General features: G+C 37.7%; 2 protein-coding genes across 4 annotated transcripts in view; both read left to right on the plus strand.

Moving 5' to 3' along the window:
- The window catches only part of LOC131428251 (inositol-pentakisphosphate 2-kinase), a 240145-nt gene that overhangs the window by 5827 nt on the left and 216587 nt on the right, over positions 1-17731 (plus strand). The window lies entirely within an intron of this gene.
- On the plus strand, positions 2982-16870 carry LOC131428252 (protein BTG1). The gene has a single exon (XM_058592040.1). The coding sequence runs from the start codon at positions 3762-3764 to the stop codon at positions 4551-4553; it is 792 nt and encodes a 263-aa protein (XP_058448023.1). The 5' UTR covers positions 2982-3761; the 3' UTR covers positions 4554-16870.

The following is a 17731-nucleotide window of genomic DNA, read 5'->3' on the forward strand; positions in this document are numbered from 1 at the left end:
TTTCTTTTTGCTATATTCTCCTAACCAGAGACCTTTTTTTTTGTAGAAACAGACAATGAAAATTATAGAATGATAGTACTCAAGGGAGAGCAAGGATGTGAATATATAGAACGGAAAGGTGAGACGTGACAGAGGGTCATTAAGCGGAACATTTTCCTCGAACGATTTGTTGTACAGCAGCAGATATTTTGTTCTCTTCCTCAGAACGCGTTCTGATTGGCTGGTGTTGACATGGGTCAAATGAGACAGGTTTTTCAATAGTGTACTATTGAAATACTTCAATGCTTTTGCTATACACGTTTAAGATGAAAAATTTCGATTCTTTTGGTAGTTAGATTATATAAATCCTTTCACAGATCACTGAGCTATGAGCTTTAAAAATACGAGAAAGGCAAACGCGCCTTATGAATTATCCTCTTTGATACTCGTTTATACCAAACATTTCAGAAAAGTTTAATTTTGAATTATTTGAGATTATGTCACAAAACTGAAAATTTTATCATAAAATTGTGATCATATTTCCGATGCCATGTAGCAAAAATTATGTTAATTCGTTAGATACAACAAGAGATATTCACGATCAAAAACTTATCACTCTCTCAGTGGGTAAATTTTGAAAAGGCACTCCACAGTAAAGTAAGTCGTATTCACGACAAAAAGCATACTGAAATACTAGTAAACATATATGTCTGTTACTATTTCGTGACATTGGGGCGGAATATTAAACATTTTTTATAGCTGAAATCTTTTTTTTATGCGGGGAGGCGCACTGCATAAAAATCGCATAACTTTGAAAATCCAAAGAAAAAAACCTGTTTTAATCCACCTAGTGGTGTAATGATGCCTTTCTCATATCAATCATACTATCATATATAATACTGTGGTATTCTTCAAAATAATTCTCTGCGATTCTTGCAAGAATAACCGAAATCGGTTCGTTTGACCGTCTACTGACAAAAACTATCAATTGGAAAAGATTTGTGGTCGATTTAGAAATTTTTTCAAGGTTTTTCCCCATTTTCAGTGATGGTGCACAATTTTTAACACACTTTACCCTATATTTCCGGATCCGGAAGTCGGATCCGGATGAAATTCAGGAATTACGTATGGGACCACAGGACCTTTCATTTGAACCTAAGTTTGTGAAAATCTGTCGCGCCATCTATGAAAAAAGTTAGAAAACATATTTTCATTTTTTGCACATTTTACCCCATTACTCCCGAACCGGAAGTCGGAACCAAATAATATTCAGGAATTTTCAATGGGACCTCAAGACCTTTCATTTGAATCTAAGTTTGTGAAAATCGGATCAGCCATCTCTGAGAAAAGTTAGTGCACTTATTTTCACAATTTTTTGCACATTTTACCCCATAATTCCGGATCCGGAAGTCGGATCCAAATGATATTCAGGAATTTTGTATGGGACCACAAGACCTTTCATTTGAATCTAAGTTTGTGAAAATCTGTCGCGCCATCTATGAAAAAAGTTAGAAAACATATTTTCATTTTTTTGCACATTTTACCCCATTACTCCCGAACCGGAAGTCGGAACCAAATAATATTCAGGAATTTTCAATGGGACCTCAAGACCTTTCATTTGAATCTAAGTTTGTGAAAATCGGATCAGCCATCTCTGAGAAAAGTTAGTGCACTTATTTTCACAATTTTTTGCACATTTTACCCCATAATTCCGGATCCGGAAGTCGGATCCAAATGATATTCAGGAATTTTGCATGGGACCACAAGACCTTTCATTTGAATCTAAGTTTGTGAAAATCGGTTCAGCCATCTCCGAGAAAAGTTAGTGCAAAAAAACGTTACATACACACATACGCACATACACACACACACACACACACACACATACACACACACAGACATTTTGCGTACCCGACGAACTGAGTCGAATGGTATATGACACTCGGCCCTCCGGGCCTCGGTTCAAAAGTCGGTTTTCACAGTGATTGCATAACCTTTCTATATGAGAAAGGCAAAAACACATAAGTTTCGAGTCCCGCATAAAAAATCCTTTTAAAAAACCCTATAACTTTGGAAATCCGCATGAAAAACCGCATATAAAACTGCATAAAAAATACCTTAGTGTATGGAGGAATTCAATGGAGTTTATTTTCTTTGAAAGCGAACTCTGAATAGCTTCGGGAATTTTTTTCGAGACGGAACTGCCTACCTGCTAATCAGTCTATTTCAACTAAGCTTTCTATTTTTGGGTTTTCTAACAACGCAATTTCTGATGTTATTGTAAACCTCGCGCGCAACTAATCTGCTGTTTATTCGATGCTTGTCATTCTTTACCACAAAGGCTTTCAAATGAAGATAAGATATGTTATCGTCACGACCTGTACTCAATCGAAGGCGTGACAATTATAAGCTGTCATACTGGGTCAACATTTACTAATCTATGAAGGTAAAAGATCCAATGCTCATCAGAGATCTTTATTCATTTTGTCTTGGCGCTCGAATTACACGTTAGTGAAACACTAGACTATACTTTTCGTTCGAGCATTGCTGCACCACTGCAAGTCACTAAACGTTCACTAGATATATCAAATCACAATTAATGTGTTCACTTATTTCACCTATTTCTAATGCTCAACTTGATATACGTCGATTACTGGGCAATTCGTCAAGTAATTATCGCAAAATCAGTATAAAATTGAAACATGAAAAAATAAGATGAACATAGGTACAATTATCCTATATTGTATTTTTTTGCATAAGTTTGTAGTCATATTAGCTCGTACTCTTCCATGTAGGTATTACCATAACATCACAAATATTAAACCCCTCGGTCTACCATTACTTTTGGTAACTGATCTAGATAAGACAGTCTATCTTTTGTGAAAATGTTTGTTTCTCCCATCATTCTTCCGTCTGCATTCGTAAGTATTGGGGTACAAACTGGGTACGGGCCTCTGAGCTCGCATGCACCGATAGAAAACGCAGACTACACTAACACTACTACACTAGTCGCACCATTTCTGAGACTCATCGTCGAGGTTACCGTGCCGTACGCCACGGTTTCTACTTTTATTCGAAGTTGAACCTCTGCGAAGTGATGAGCCGATGAAAGCGAGCGAACCGAGCGACCGTACGAATAATCGAGGGTAGTGAGCGAGAGACTGTGTTTTGCAACTGATTGGTAGAGAGCAACCGTGCAGGGACAAGTGTGTGAATACCCAGCCAAGCCAGCCATCTTGAAAAAGTTGAAATTCAATTTTAGTTTGGCAAATATCCTTGTTTGTGCAAGATTTTGTGATTATTTCTCGCTGGAAAACGAAACCATTGTGATTTGGGAATAAGTTTAAGCCTACATTTAAGTGGAAAGTTGTGCCGTAATTTGAAAAATTTTCTTGCCTCTCCTTGGTATACTGTGCAAAAGCTCCGTGGTGGAATAAAAGAAAATTTTTGGAAGTGATTCGAAGTGAATGATCTGTACAGTCAGCAAAGTGTAATTTCATCAAAATTGAACAATCTAACTCTGCTGACGAAGTGTGAAAAAAAAATTTCCCTGGTGTATGAAACGGCGAGTAATTCGTATCAACATTTTTCCTGCACTGTGAAGTAGTTCGTTTTAAGTGCGAAGAAAAAGCAGCACATAGAAAACGTAACGAGTGGTGATTGCTGTTGAGTGGTAATATTTGGAACAGGCTCGTTCAAAGTTTAATGTTGAAAAGTATCGAAGGCTGCAAGGCGTACACGGTGGATCGCAGATTTGGTTTGTCCTACAGTATCCTGAGAAAATGAGAATAGAAGTCAATTCGGCTGCGGATTTTTTGATGAATTTGCTTCGAGTCAAAAAAGCAAATCAATTGTCCGAAAGCCAACTACTGCATTTTAAAGGATCGCTAGAGCAAATTCTGACGCGTCATTTTCAACGTCACTGGTATCCTGATGTTCCTACGAAGGGCTCCGGGTTCCGTTGCCTGCGTATTAACGGCAAGATGGATCCGATCATTGAACGGGCTGGTCATGCTGTGGGTTTGAACTCGGTAGCACTTCGAAAAATGCTCCCTCTGGAGCTGACGGTTTGGATCGATCCGGAGGAGGTATCGTACCGTATTGGCGAGAACGGTACCATCTGCGTTCTGTACGACCAACACCTGAGCCGTGCCAGTCCTTCGTCGGATCTTGATTCGACGGGTAGCAGTAGCTGTGATGAATTCATTATGGAACGAGTCGGCCGACTGGATCTGTCGACTGCGTCCGATAGTGGTAATAGTGTTTTGGTGGACTTCCTGGAGGCGGCTCCATCGAATTCGCTTGTAACGCAGAGCAAGCACAAGTACAACAACAATCATCATAATAATCATTACACGAAGCGTCATAATAACAGCGTGAGCTCTTCGTCTAGTGGACATACTAGTCCACCTCTTAGTCCACCATACAATGGCTACAACAATAATTTCAACAACAATAGATATCAGCATAACAGCCAACATAACAACTACTATTCGCCATCTGTACATCAGCAGCAACCCTATTTCCCATGGGACAACCAGTTCGTTAACAACAAAGTGCGTACCCAATGTTAGATCCGAAAAGATGCTGTTAGCCGTTAAACTCTTCGAATGAAAATAAAAGTTCTACCATCTATCACCACAATCTTCATATCAAAAGTTGTGTATCCGCGGACCCGAGACTGATAGATACTGGGAACTACACGTCGTCGGGGAGGGTGAAACATCATAATCAACGGCAGCGACATTCAACAAAATACGACGATGGATGGCCAACGTATGGACGATCGAGGACAACTTCTGAATACGGTTAGAACATCAACCCACAAACTGGTCATCAATAGTTATCGGCACACTTTGTGGCCGTTTAGACTAAGAGATGAGCATTTCGAGATTGACACATGTACTATCTCTAGTTTTTTAAAACTAATCGAAAGTGTTGCTAAATAATACTTACAAAATAATAATTTGACTAAAATTCTTTAAAAAACGACAGAAATTTATGAACTGAACACGGCAAAACGAATAATTGGAAAACTGAAACAGGAATCTATATATGTAATCACAACAGAAATGTAGCTTTAGAGCTGTATATTGTGGACGGAATCGGTAAGGTCATTTTTTCATTGCCTCCGTCTGAGTTTGACTATTTCGGGTGGGGGTTACGAACAATGACTGAAAACGAACACAGTAAGGCGGATGAAAGCTTTAAAGCAGGCTAATTTTTTCTTTCGACATGATATCAATCGTATAGTAAATGAGGAGAAAACTGTAGTTGTAGAAACGGAAATCGATGTGTTGTGCTCTGTTTAGTGGAACAGATAGGTGAGTGTGGACAAAACAACTTTTTCCCGAAAAAAAAAACAACTGTAGGGGTGAGATAAACATAGATGGTTAGGGTTAGGAAATATCCACATCTTGCTGAGTGTTGCAGCCCAGCACAAAATGGTCGTGGTTGTTAGAAACTAACCGGGAGACGGGAGTACTGCGAATGAAGTAAAGAACGAGTTGTGTTCGGATGTATATATGTACCGGCATTTCAAATCTATTTATTTTTTTTTCCGCTGAAGGTAACCTTTGTGAAGCGGCGATTTATTTGCTTTACTTTATGGTAAGCGAGGTCACGTAGTTATTTCCGGTTCTTATACAACGGAAATGGGAATTACTTCCAGCAATCCTTGGGTCACTGCTTGTGTACCCCCTATGAACAATTTCTGTTATACCTTGATCACCTGTTGTTCCTATTCATGTTTTCGTCGTCTTTTCTCGAAGGACGACTAAATACTGAAGCAAAAAGAAAATACAACCAAGAAAAACCGACCCGAACACCTTTCTTCACATACATTCAACGATGTTCAATGGTAGCAAAAGGGAGAAGAAAAAAGGTCAACCATTGAAAGCGGAGAAACGAAGCAAAGGATCAAAAGCCATTATTTCAATATCTGTAACGTGTTTCGAAATTCATCCCATTCGGCTCGTATAGGTAGGATATGGTCCATCGGGTTCTTAGTGGTATTTTACGGTAGAGAGTTGACGGTGATAACGATCGTAGCTTTAGGAAAACAACTTCAAACCGTCAGCCTACAGTCGTGGAACAAAGTTGCTCGTCATCAACCTGAAAGAAACTCGTTTGTTTGTGCTAGTGGTAGTGGTAGCCGTTTGTACGTGAATCAATATGATGGTTTGTGTGTGTTAGCACTCACGGCCATTGCGAGTTATACGTGATCAAAATAGAGACGAAAACATCAATTTGTTTTTATCCTTTTTCTTTTTCTTTGTGCGCTTTGATATGCGTTTTTTTTTCGTGTCCCTACTATATTCGATTAATTTATTCATTTCTGTTTCGTTTTTGAATGTGTTTTACTAGTCTTATTACTACTGGTGAAACAGATTTTTTTCTATGTTTTTTATGGTTGAAGCTTATCACCAGTAGCGTTTTCTTAATCAATATCCCAATCAATATTTGACTATTTTCATGTGTTTAATGGAGCGTGTAAATCGCAAATGTAATTGATACCAGTTAGATTGACTGAACAAGCGAACAGGACGGCAACCTGGCAAGCAACAAGATACACATTCAGCTATCTTGTAGTCTGCTGAGTTGATGGTTACCACTCACACTAACAAGCACAACACACGTTGATTGCAAATGGCTACCATACATAGTAGTCTCCGAACAACTCGCGGTGCGTGGAATGAGAGAAAGGAAGTATACCAACCGCAGGAAAATTGCAATCTTCTATGAGTCATCTGCGGAATGAAGTGTGGCAGGCAAAATCGCAGCCACATAGTCCAAAAACCAAGCGTAACGAGGACAGATTTCGAAACACATTACCGGATGGCTTGACAGTTCCTAAGATACTTTTCCGTAGGAAAGAAATTAAGAAAATCAATTATCAATAAATCGCAAAGAACACAAAGACCCACCGTCCAACAAAATAAAAATCCTATTAGGGATGAAAATTGCGAGTGATGTACCTATATGCAAAAACAAGGAAGGTATCCTTATGTGGAACAAATCTTATACATTATATGTATACTCCACAGTTTTTTAATCGTTGATAATCTCTATTGACAAGAATGGTTTAGGCTTTACTTCCTGTGACTTTTTTTTTGGGGAAATCAGACCAGCTTTTGCACATATCAGAAAGTGTGCCCATTAGAGTTTGTGAGTGTGATTGTGGAACGAATGAATTGTAGATGCGAGCAGTACAAAGTCAACTATTATCAATTTTTAATAACTTTACACAGTAGAATGGGCGAAATGCATGTGAATACAAACATCCAATCAACGATCTCTCTTTGACGGCAGGAGAGTAAATGATAGCAAAATACAACTAGGAAGAGGACAGATGAGGACAGACAGCCACGACATGATGGCGGTATTCAAAAGCACTACCGCCTTAGGTCGCAGGGTAGTGTGGGCAGACGGATAGTGGAATGATTAATTCGAATGATACACCGTTGAGCGTGATTTCCTAGTTGCACCAGTAGCCGATTGCGACCAACCGGGATGTAAGTTCTAGCGATTCTTCGGGCTGATGAACATTCTCCCTCGCGGAAACCTCACTTGCATGTTAGTAGAAAGTTAGCAAAACTATGCGAAAACTCGTTTAGTGTGTGGCGGCCCATTTGGCGTCATCGTGTTTTTCGGTTCAGGGCAAATGAAAACATGTCAGAACCAGTTTGTGGCTCCATTTATTTTTTGTTGTTGCTAGCTGGCTGACTGCGTACATACTGTTGCCCGTACAGCCCTGCTAGCTAATTTAGTTCCCTAGTGCTAGTGCCTGGCAACTGCTTTAATTAATGAGGAAATGTTCGTAAATCGTTTTCTATCGTTCATTGGAAAACGGTTACGGTGCACGGCACAGAAAACCGCATTCGATTGTTGGTTTCTTTCCTGTGGCAGCGTTGGTGGCTGTCTAGTATCCGTCGCCATATTTGCAACGGAAATGGTGCCAGATGAACAATCGGAGATAAAGGTGAAATCAATGTACGAGCTGGTGGTCTGCTACTTGGAACTGAGAGAGACCAAAAAAAAAAAAAAGAAACTCGGAAAGTAGCGCCACACTTTGACGGTCGGTTGTTTCAATAAACCGCCATGAATAAAAAAAAACATTTGAATCTTGCAACTTTCTGCTGAAATGGGGGTGTTCCAGTGTCAGTAACAGTCGAACAATAGCTTTTAACTTTGTTATGCTAGCTGATAGAATGTATGAATTGAGATGAGTGCTATTCGTCTTTTTGCACAGCGAAACTTTCCGTTTGCCGCTTCAATCAAGTTTTCGTCGGCTACTAGATTGTTGTAGTTTATAAATTCGTTATATATTATGACATTAGATAATTTTTTGATTCATTTACATTGACAGTAGCTGAGTCATAGTTTTTCATGGCATTTAGTTTTTCTTCACAAATAAAAGCGCTCTATCTATACGATTTTAACGATTTCGGACGTTTCTAATATTTCTCGTTCCTTACAAATTGTCAGATAGAAGGTTGGTTGCGTACCATCCGTATTTACTTTTTCATTTACATTATACTGCCCACTTCCTATCATGTGTACCGATTACTGACATGTTTCAGCCTAAATGTCACCATTCGAAAGACAACACGCCATACGAAAAAAAAAATGTGTAGCCCATTTAAAGTGTACGTGTACGAATCACGCCAGCGTAGACTGCGCCAGTCTTGCGTCAATGAGTTGTTCAGATAGTATTTATTTTCAGTTTATGACGAGAATGAATGTTATCAAGCTCCAAGGTGTTAGTGACGATAATCATTCAATTCGCAATGATTGTCGTATAGCGTGAGAACTGGGAACTTCTCCCGTCTGTGTATGTGTTTGTGATCAATGGCTGATCGTTATCAGTTTGCCTGACTTTTGCTTTCGAAAAGGCCGTGCCGTGGAACTCAGGCAATGAAGGGAGAAGTTAAAATTACATTAATTGTGAAGAGCCATTTTGGTTCGCTTGCCATCGCACTGTGGTGGTGAGACGGAACGAACGAAGCGAGAAGGTTGGTAAAGGTAAAATTGCGTCTTCAGAACGCTACGGCCTGCGGGCTCTCGACAAGCTAACGCGCAATAGAATGGTGAAAAAAACAACTCACGCAAACGTATCGAGGCTATAGTCGGTCGTCTTTGCGCTGACAGCAGCGTAATCAAACTCCAAAGTCGAGTCAATGTCAGCGCAGCTCTGTGAAAGTAACACCATGTTGTCTTTTGCTAAATTTGCTCGGCCTGCTTCAAACAAAACATTAACTTGTATCATATTCTAAAAACTGTGATGATTTTTTAGATTTTTTTTTGTTATTTTTGTAAGAGTGATATGCTAAAAGTAGGCTTATTTTTAAATCAGTTTTTTGTAAATAGCAAATCTTCTGGATCTAAGAAAAGATAGATTATTTTAACAAATTCAGCCGTCAAAAATGTTTGAATTTCATAACTTCAGCCTGTTCTGCGCGAGTTCTTTTTCCCGTGATTATCTTTTTTTATAATTCTATCTTTTCTTAGCGTTGTGTACATTTTAACGATACAAAACTAACTAAATATCTGACTTTGTACTGTCGATCGAGTAAGCATGATTGAACGGGGACACACAGTTCGTTGAGTGCTGAAAGCATGATGAATAGCGTGACAATTGTTTCGTTGGTGAATCAAAAGCTAGCTTTAAGTTTTTATAGGTTTATATTAGGTATGTAAATGTTTTGCAAAACAAAAAAAAACTGAGAACAGTGGAAAGACAAAGAGTTATATAAATATACATAACAATCTCTACACACAAAACAAACACCGGGGATATGTTATGAAACTCGTTAATTTACTAACGACTGCCATTTTAAGCATAGTGGAAACTATTTTGCTCGGCCTCACAGGTGGGCTACGACAGAGTTATACAAACAAATGTAAAACTACGACAGAGCGGATTTTAACCATTTTTTTACGTTTTTGTACATATAACATTTTACGATTGTAGTATACGCAATGTTCAAGTTAAAAAGCATGCGCGTCTTCGCAGTTTACAAAAACAACACAACAAATCAAACATCAACCATACGTCTGGCAGCACTTTTCGTGCTGTCAAACGTAATGCCGTTAGCCGGCCCATCTATCGGAAAATTTTCTGAACAAAACCCAGTATTCCTGTATCATCTTTTTGTTCCAGAACGCAGGAAAGTCGTTTGACAATATAAGCTTCTCGGGTCAGTATTGTTTGTCTTTTTGTTTTTATCTATTCCAATCGACAAATTTTGAGTCAAGATTCAATCGTAAAAAAAGAACGCACATTAAAGCAGCTCGTCCCAACTAAAATTTGTGACGCGAACTTGAAAGAAGTGAAACTTCTCACCTTCTCGGCAAGGAGGAAACCATTTTAGATTTTCGTAATTTTAACGACTTTGGTTTGCGTTGTTCCTACTGCGTATGAGCGTGTGCGTTTTCTGTCACACGCAGTGCCACAAGCTGCCACCCCTAGATGAGAGTTGCTTTGAACATTCATGTGTCATCGTCAGTGGAGGGTTGTGATATCGCGAACACGCAACCAGCAGTCATTACGTATCTAATTATTTTCATATTCGAAGAAGAAAAAAAAAAACCTAGTCAATAGATATTTCAGTTGCCCTCTAGGGTATGGACGATCTCAGATTATGAGTGAACTTGTGCGAACCGTCGTGTGATGAGGGTTTTAGAAAGTGGTGCGAAGATCGCGGCAACGTCGCTTTGCTGCCGCAGTAAAGCTGGCTGTCGTTGATTTAAAAAAAAAACTGATCGCATAGCAGTGCAAGAGGATTGGCGAAAGTGGTGAACATTTGACACATCTTTCGTTTTTTTTTCGAACCCCTCTTTGCTGTGTTTCAACTTGTTGGGACATGTTTCCCTGTGGCAACAGGCGTCCAGGTCTTTGTTTTGGGAACTCGAAAATGCACGGATTCGATCCATGCAAGAAATCTGCGAATTGCAGTTTTCGTGGAGGCTCTGCTTATTCTAATGTGCTTTAAGTTGATTGTTTGATTAATAGACATTTTCTATTTTGACAAGAGATGAATACTAGCGAAAGCGAGTTGATCTGTGATTTTTTTTTTATTTTGAAATGAAATGTGTTAGGGATGCTTCACTGCATCATGAAAATAATCGGAGAGCTGAATTTTCCGTAATTACATACGTTAGGGAATTGTGTTTCTCTCTCAAACTGGACTGAATTTAGCAAACCGAGGGGTGCAAACTAGGTGATAGGGAAAGATCCGAAGAAACGGTTTACTAGCAAAAGTACGGTATGAATATTTTCCGGTACCTGGGCTAGATGCGTGTGAATGTGGTTTAGCTGCTAAATTTCTGCATATTTAAACCGAGTGCAGAAAAATCGGACATTTTCAATGTTGAACGTGATAAATGAAAGTCATACTTATTAGTTTAAGGTCTCTCTGTAATCCATACGGGCAGAACGAGTTGATCCAGATTTATGTATACAACTACAACTAGCTGTAGCGTATCGAGTCAATCGTGTTGATTTAACAACGCCAACCACCACCAATCACTGTTAGTATAAAGTGTAAACATGAAACAGCAACTATGAAAAGTCTGAGAAAGTTTAGTTACGGTTGTCGTTATTTTCAAAATAGATGAGCAAGTAGGAAAAGTTTGTTGTGATTTATGAAATAAAGAAAAAAAATGATTGATAGAAAAAAAATGATGAATTAGGAAACGCTTAAATGAATATATATGAATGTGATAATATATTTTTTATATCTATGGAAACATCTTAAAACAAACAATAGCATTAGGAGCGTCTGTGCTGAACGAAAACTAAACCGATTTAAATTGTACAATAACGTCAGCGATAGTTGACATGCAGAACGTATGGTTCAAAACTAGAAAACCTGAAACTTAACAAGAGAAATTACATTGAAAATTTATACCATTAGCTTTACACCATTTCGACAAATTTTGTTAAATGAGCGCATTACGAATTGTAATCGTCCATCGTCGGGCACAGGTGACAAGTGACAACATATATCTATTGTACTATCTAGACAACACTATCTATAAAATAATACTATCACATTCATTGATATTTTACCAGTAATCATTTTTTTTTGAGTAAAAGGTAAAACCAAAGCAAAGCAAGAAATGGTATCACAGTTTAGGCGCGGAATGTTTCATTTGTTTTTACCACCAACCGCCATTTCCGCCATCGGCAAAAAAGCATACAAGATTGCAAACTACATTTAACGCGAATCGAAGCTAAGCCATTGTAATTTCTTGCCCGGCCTGCCTGCCTGCCTGCCTCTTCTGGATCATAATGCTGCAATCGTGACGCTCCTAAGACCAAAGTCGTGATTTCGCATAGGACAAAATCAATTTACGATGGAGGCAGTCTGTCGGATGATATGGATTGTTGTTACGGGAACAATGGCTTTTGTGGCGATGTGTTTTGCTCAGATTTTCTTTTTCGATATCATTGCAACCCTTTTCTTTCAATTTGGAGGCGGCTTTCACTTCCACTCCATTGCAATAGTGGTCTCTCGGCGGATAATGCCTCCCTTTTTTTTGCATTGCAGTGCTCTCAAATGTTTTGTCGTCGTCGTTGTAGATTTTGAATACCCAGTCGTGTATGTCTAATGTCATCATTATTAGAAACGATTTTGCGAAAAATAAAGCAGCATGATGACACCGTTGAGAGCATTGCAGACTGCTTCCCACTAGATTTCTGTACCTCTTGGTAACTTTAGAGCTGTCAAACTAGCGTTAGCGTTTCATTCTCTCCCTATCCCTTGTATAATTTCCGCTGAAAGGTGACTTTAAATTAACCGTGTTAACCTTCTTTGTTACCCAATTTCACGTGTTTGGTTGTTAGTGCGTATGTGCTAGTCATGCTAGGATTATATTGAATTGAAGTTGCGCGATCATAGTTCCTAAATACGTTTTGCGAGACCAGCCAAGATTTCTGAAATAACCATGTGATACTGTGTGGTAAAAACAAACGAAATGTGGTAAAAACAAACAAAATCGACTGCCCGGAAAGATTTACATTCGTCAGTAGCAAACGGTATTGCTGTTTCTTTTTTCGTTAATCCATAATAGCGAAAAAGTCTATTCACAATCCAGAACAACCTGAGAAACATGAAGCGAGAGCTGTCTACAATGCAGAAGTGTGAGGTCTAAAAATATTGTTTTAAATATTTTTTTTATCGAAATGTTTCCAGAAAAACAAAAAAACTATATCTAGTACCAAAAGCGCGTTTAGAGAAAGGGAGTATAAGCTTTTATAATATTTACAAACCACTTAGTACATCATGCGTAAGAGCGAAGAAAACTTAGTAATCAAAATGAGAACTATTTGAAGAACCGATGCAGGAAACTGATTGACCACCTAGATTGAGTGTATTGAGATGGTAAAAAGTGTAGCGAAACATAAGACTAAGCAAACGTACAAATTACTTAGTAACTCGTTTTTATATAGAACAACATATATAAGCAAAGAGGTACCCACAACAAAACAAAAAATAACATGGAAAAATATTATGAAAGTTTAAGCAAACATCTAATGCTACCCTGAAGACAAAAAAAAAAGAAAAGAAAACTGATGAAGATGATTCATAGTATTGTTTCACGTCGTTCAGTTCAGTTTTATTGTTGCCCCTTATGCTTGAAAGGTTTTGACATTTCGGGCGAAGCTATGCTTTATATTGGAGAATTGTGTCTTGCGCGTTAGTTCCAGTGCTATTTTCGAACTCACACGCGGTTCAGTTCCCATTTGTAAAGTTTCGATTAGTGTTCGATATAGCTAGCAAGAGATCGAAAAAATAAACTGCGCTGCCAGTAAGATTGTGCAAAAACAACGCCGCAAGCATTGAGAATATATTTTCAGTGCTTGTTTACTTGTTGAGAATGTGGAAAAGTCACGAAAAAACCGGAGAGCGTGAAGAAAAGGGACGTGAAAACAAAAAAAAAACTGGAATGGTAACTTTTTCGGCCAGTTTTATTTTACATTCTCTTCTGCTGGAGTTGTTTTACATTATTTTATTTTGTTGTTGATGGCGCATACAAAGAAGTCTTGCTAGCGGCGGGAGTAAACGAATGGGCATAGCTCGCGAGGAAGGAGGTCAGGTCAGACCAGGTAGAGCCTCTTAGTGGGGACCTAGGCATAATGGCGACGGAGCATAAACAACTGTAACGGAATTAAGCTAGAAGACAACAAACAGCAACAGCAGCAGGTCGACGTGAAAGGCCTAGAATTGTAAATTGCTGAACACTCCTTGGTAGTAGAACTTTATGTAGATGTGTTTTGGATTAGGAATACTCTTTTTAAACGTACGCGTGGCGTTCGATCGAAGCCGAAGGCTAGGAAGCAGCATTTGTTTTTTCTCTATTTACTAGAAAAGTCTTCAGATTTTGTCACGGTGAGAAGCATAAATAACAGAAGAGCACATTTAGTTGTCATGTCAGGAAAGTTGCTGACATACGAAACGGACTCTGGATGTACAAATTTTATTGCTATTTTAATGAAGTACAGAATCGAACCTTAGAAATGGAATCATGATTCTCATCAAAATTAAGAAACAACAACAAAAAAACACTGACAAGAGAAACTGAATACTAATTAAGTGAAACTACGATAAACTGTGATCTAGTGGGGAAGGACACGTATATTTATACTGCAATTGAACGATAAACCAACACGGAAAAGAGTAAATCATTGCTATTGGTTTTTAAATTATTTTACTAAGCAACAACAAATGAAATGCAGACAAGAAACAGCTAAACACAACATTTACAAACTGTGAACACGTAGCTTTTAAGAAAGATGCAAGAAACACATGTAAATATAATAAATTTCGAAAAATGTTATATATGTATAGAAAGGTAAAAAAACAAACTCATATACAATCCCGTCGTCACACCGTGGAAGGGCTCGATTTTGACCTGTGCAAACATATCTTATCTTTTTCAGTGTGCGAGCGTGCTTGCGAATATTATACTTATCGCGTGTGAGTAGTTTGTAGCTGTCCCCAGTTTGTCCACGTTTTCGCTGGATTGAGGGACAAGACTCCATCTATAGAATAACCTTTCATCCTGCTTCGTTTACTAGTTTATGATGGCCAGCCAATTGAAACCGTTTGCGCAGCTCAAAGTGGCACAGTCCTTCTCGGCGCGGTGCGAACAAGAACAACCGAGACGGACAGATGATGAATAATAAACAAAAAAAAAACAACAATAAAGAAAAAATGCAGTATTTTTTTTTGTAATGAAAACAAGCAAAGTGAAAAAGAACTGAAAATTGTACAAAAAAGAGGAAAATTTTTATAATAAAAACCACACGAGAAAAAAGAAAAACAAAGTTATAAAAAAGTTGTTGAAGCATTTATATACGTAATGTAAATTTATAGCAACTATAGTTTTTTTTCTATAATTTAAAACTACAAGTTCAGATGAAATGACCATCGCTGAAGCAGCTGCGAGATGTGCATGTAATATAGATGCAATAAAAAGGAAAACTGCATGAGAAAACAAAAACGAAAGAATCGAAATACTGTGTATATGTATAATGTATTTTTTGTGGATGAGGGGCTCGTGTAGATTGATTCGTTGATTCTTATTTATTTTCCTAATTTCGAGCAAACCCAAATTTGCTATATGGAAACAATAATCGTAATGCAAATGACTCTTCATGGCAACGGATAAGTAGCGGAATGAAGAAGGCAACAAGTTGAACATGGTTTCGCCGCCGTGTTGCTGGTGTTTGCTCGCCCGTTAATGCATACCAACAATCCGTACTCGATTCGCACTTTGTATATTGTTTTGCACATAAAAATTCACCGCAAGAGCGCTTGTTTTGTGCAAGCAATTGGAGCGAAGAACAGGCCATTGCATTGGCGGAGGGAGGAAACACCGATGGAAGATATAACAATGGTAAATTGTATACATATATGTATTCGCAGGGAAAAGAAAAAGAAGAATAAACCATCCGATTGTAGTTGGACGCCTAATGATGTATTCAACTTTGTTCATAGAAACATAAAATTTTTATAAATTCAGCAAAATAAAAACAAAGCTACTGCTTAAGAGTATTTGATATCCGATACCCCATTGTTTAGATGTGATCCACTATACTATCCAGAAAGTAAACATAAATTGAAGTCTTTTGAACCGATCAAAATCAAATCTGTATAGTCTCACACGGTACACAAACACACATGCACTTTTGCATATTTAATTGATAAAAACAGTTACGGATCAGAGAATAACAGTAAAACTGAAATCAATCCAAATTTAAATGTTTCCGCGTTTAGAAGGACCTCTAGTGTACATTACAAAACATATATTCCGATTGCATTTCAATATTAACTGATTAACTATTTCAAATAGATAAAAATCCTGACGCAGTAAAATCCCGAATCAAACAAGTGAATTGTAAATACACGAACACACACACAAAAAAGCATTATGAAACTACAACAACAAAAATGCCATTTCAGTAGAAAAACAGTTGAATTCTAGAAAACTTGTCTTCTTTCTTTCCGTAGTATTACCAACCGCTAGAAACTTTTCGGTGGAGTCGTGCGCGAAATCAGTGTTTTACTGAACAAAACATAGAAATGATTTTCAAAATTTCAAAATGTATCGTTTTTATCTCTTCCAGTTTTCCTTTGACCCGAATTCGTATCCATAGAGAACCAATAGAGAAAATTTGCGTTAAATCAAATACTTATTTTTCTTTTCGAATCTCTTCGCGTCACAAACGAGAAAGCTGCTAAATAGGGCAAACGTGTTACAACCATTAACACGGCACACTCGTTGCGTAGGTTTACATCGTTCGAGTGGAAATAGCCGAAAAGGTTCACTTTTCATCAACACTCGTTCGCAGATACTGTCGATTAACAATTTTTTTTAACAATAACATGAAAAAAAATCCAAAAAACATAAACAAAAGAAAGAATATCCCATTGCGCGAGTGAAGGGAAAACTGTACTGTAGAAATTATAATTATAAAAACAAAATGACTCCGGAAATAATGTAATTTTCTACGGTCACATTGAAGACGCATGTAACATTGTTCTGTATGTGTATTTGTAACTTTTCGAACCACACACTCTATCTACGGGCGCGCAGTGGACGCAAAAAACGTGGACGCTCCGTGTCATTCCTGCAGTGAACAAAATAACGAAAAAAAAATCATCATAACAACAATCATCTACAACCATCCACACGCTCACACCGACACATTTTGACACAATCCCATACACAGACATATTCATTACGCGTGAGATGCAAGCATGTTTTCTTCCTGTTTTTTTGATACGATGGATTAGTGGCCGAGAAGCATATTTCTGTATTTTTCTTTATTTAAATTGAGTTAAAATTAGATTTTCATTTTTGAAGAAAATAACAATTTTTTACAATCAAGCATGAAAATATCCTAAATTATAAGATTTGCCGCAGGTGAAAATAGTTTTTTAATTTTTCTCTTTTACTAGGTTTAGTTTTTAACGATAACCATTAATAAATGAGAAAAAAATTCAACTACATACTGAATATATTATACATAAATATATGAATATAAAAATGATATAAAATTACGATTACTTGTACAGAGATTATCGATAAAAAGATGAATACACATTTGAAAATAATTAAAAATATATATATTGATAGTAATAAAACAGCAAACATTTGATGAAAAAATTAAAACACTCGTCTTTTCATTCGTTTATTCTGTGTACTTTTCACTTCATCGTCTTTGGTAGTTCTCCGTTGG

The sequence above is a fragment of the Malaya genurostris genome, chromosome 2, assembly GCF_030247185.1.
Source record: "Malaya genurostris strain Urasoe2022 chromosome 2, Malgen_1.1, whole genome shotgun sequence".
NCBI lineage: Eukaryota > Metazoa > Arthropoda > Insecta > Diptera > Culicidae > Malaya > Malaya genurostris.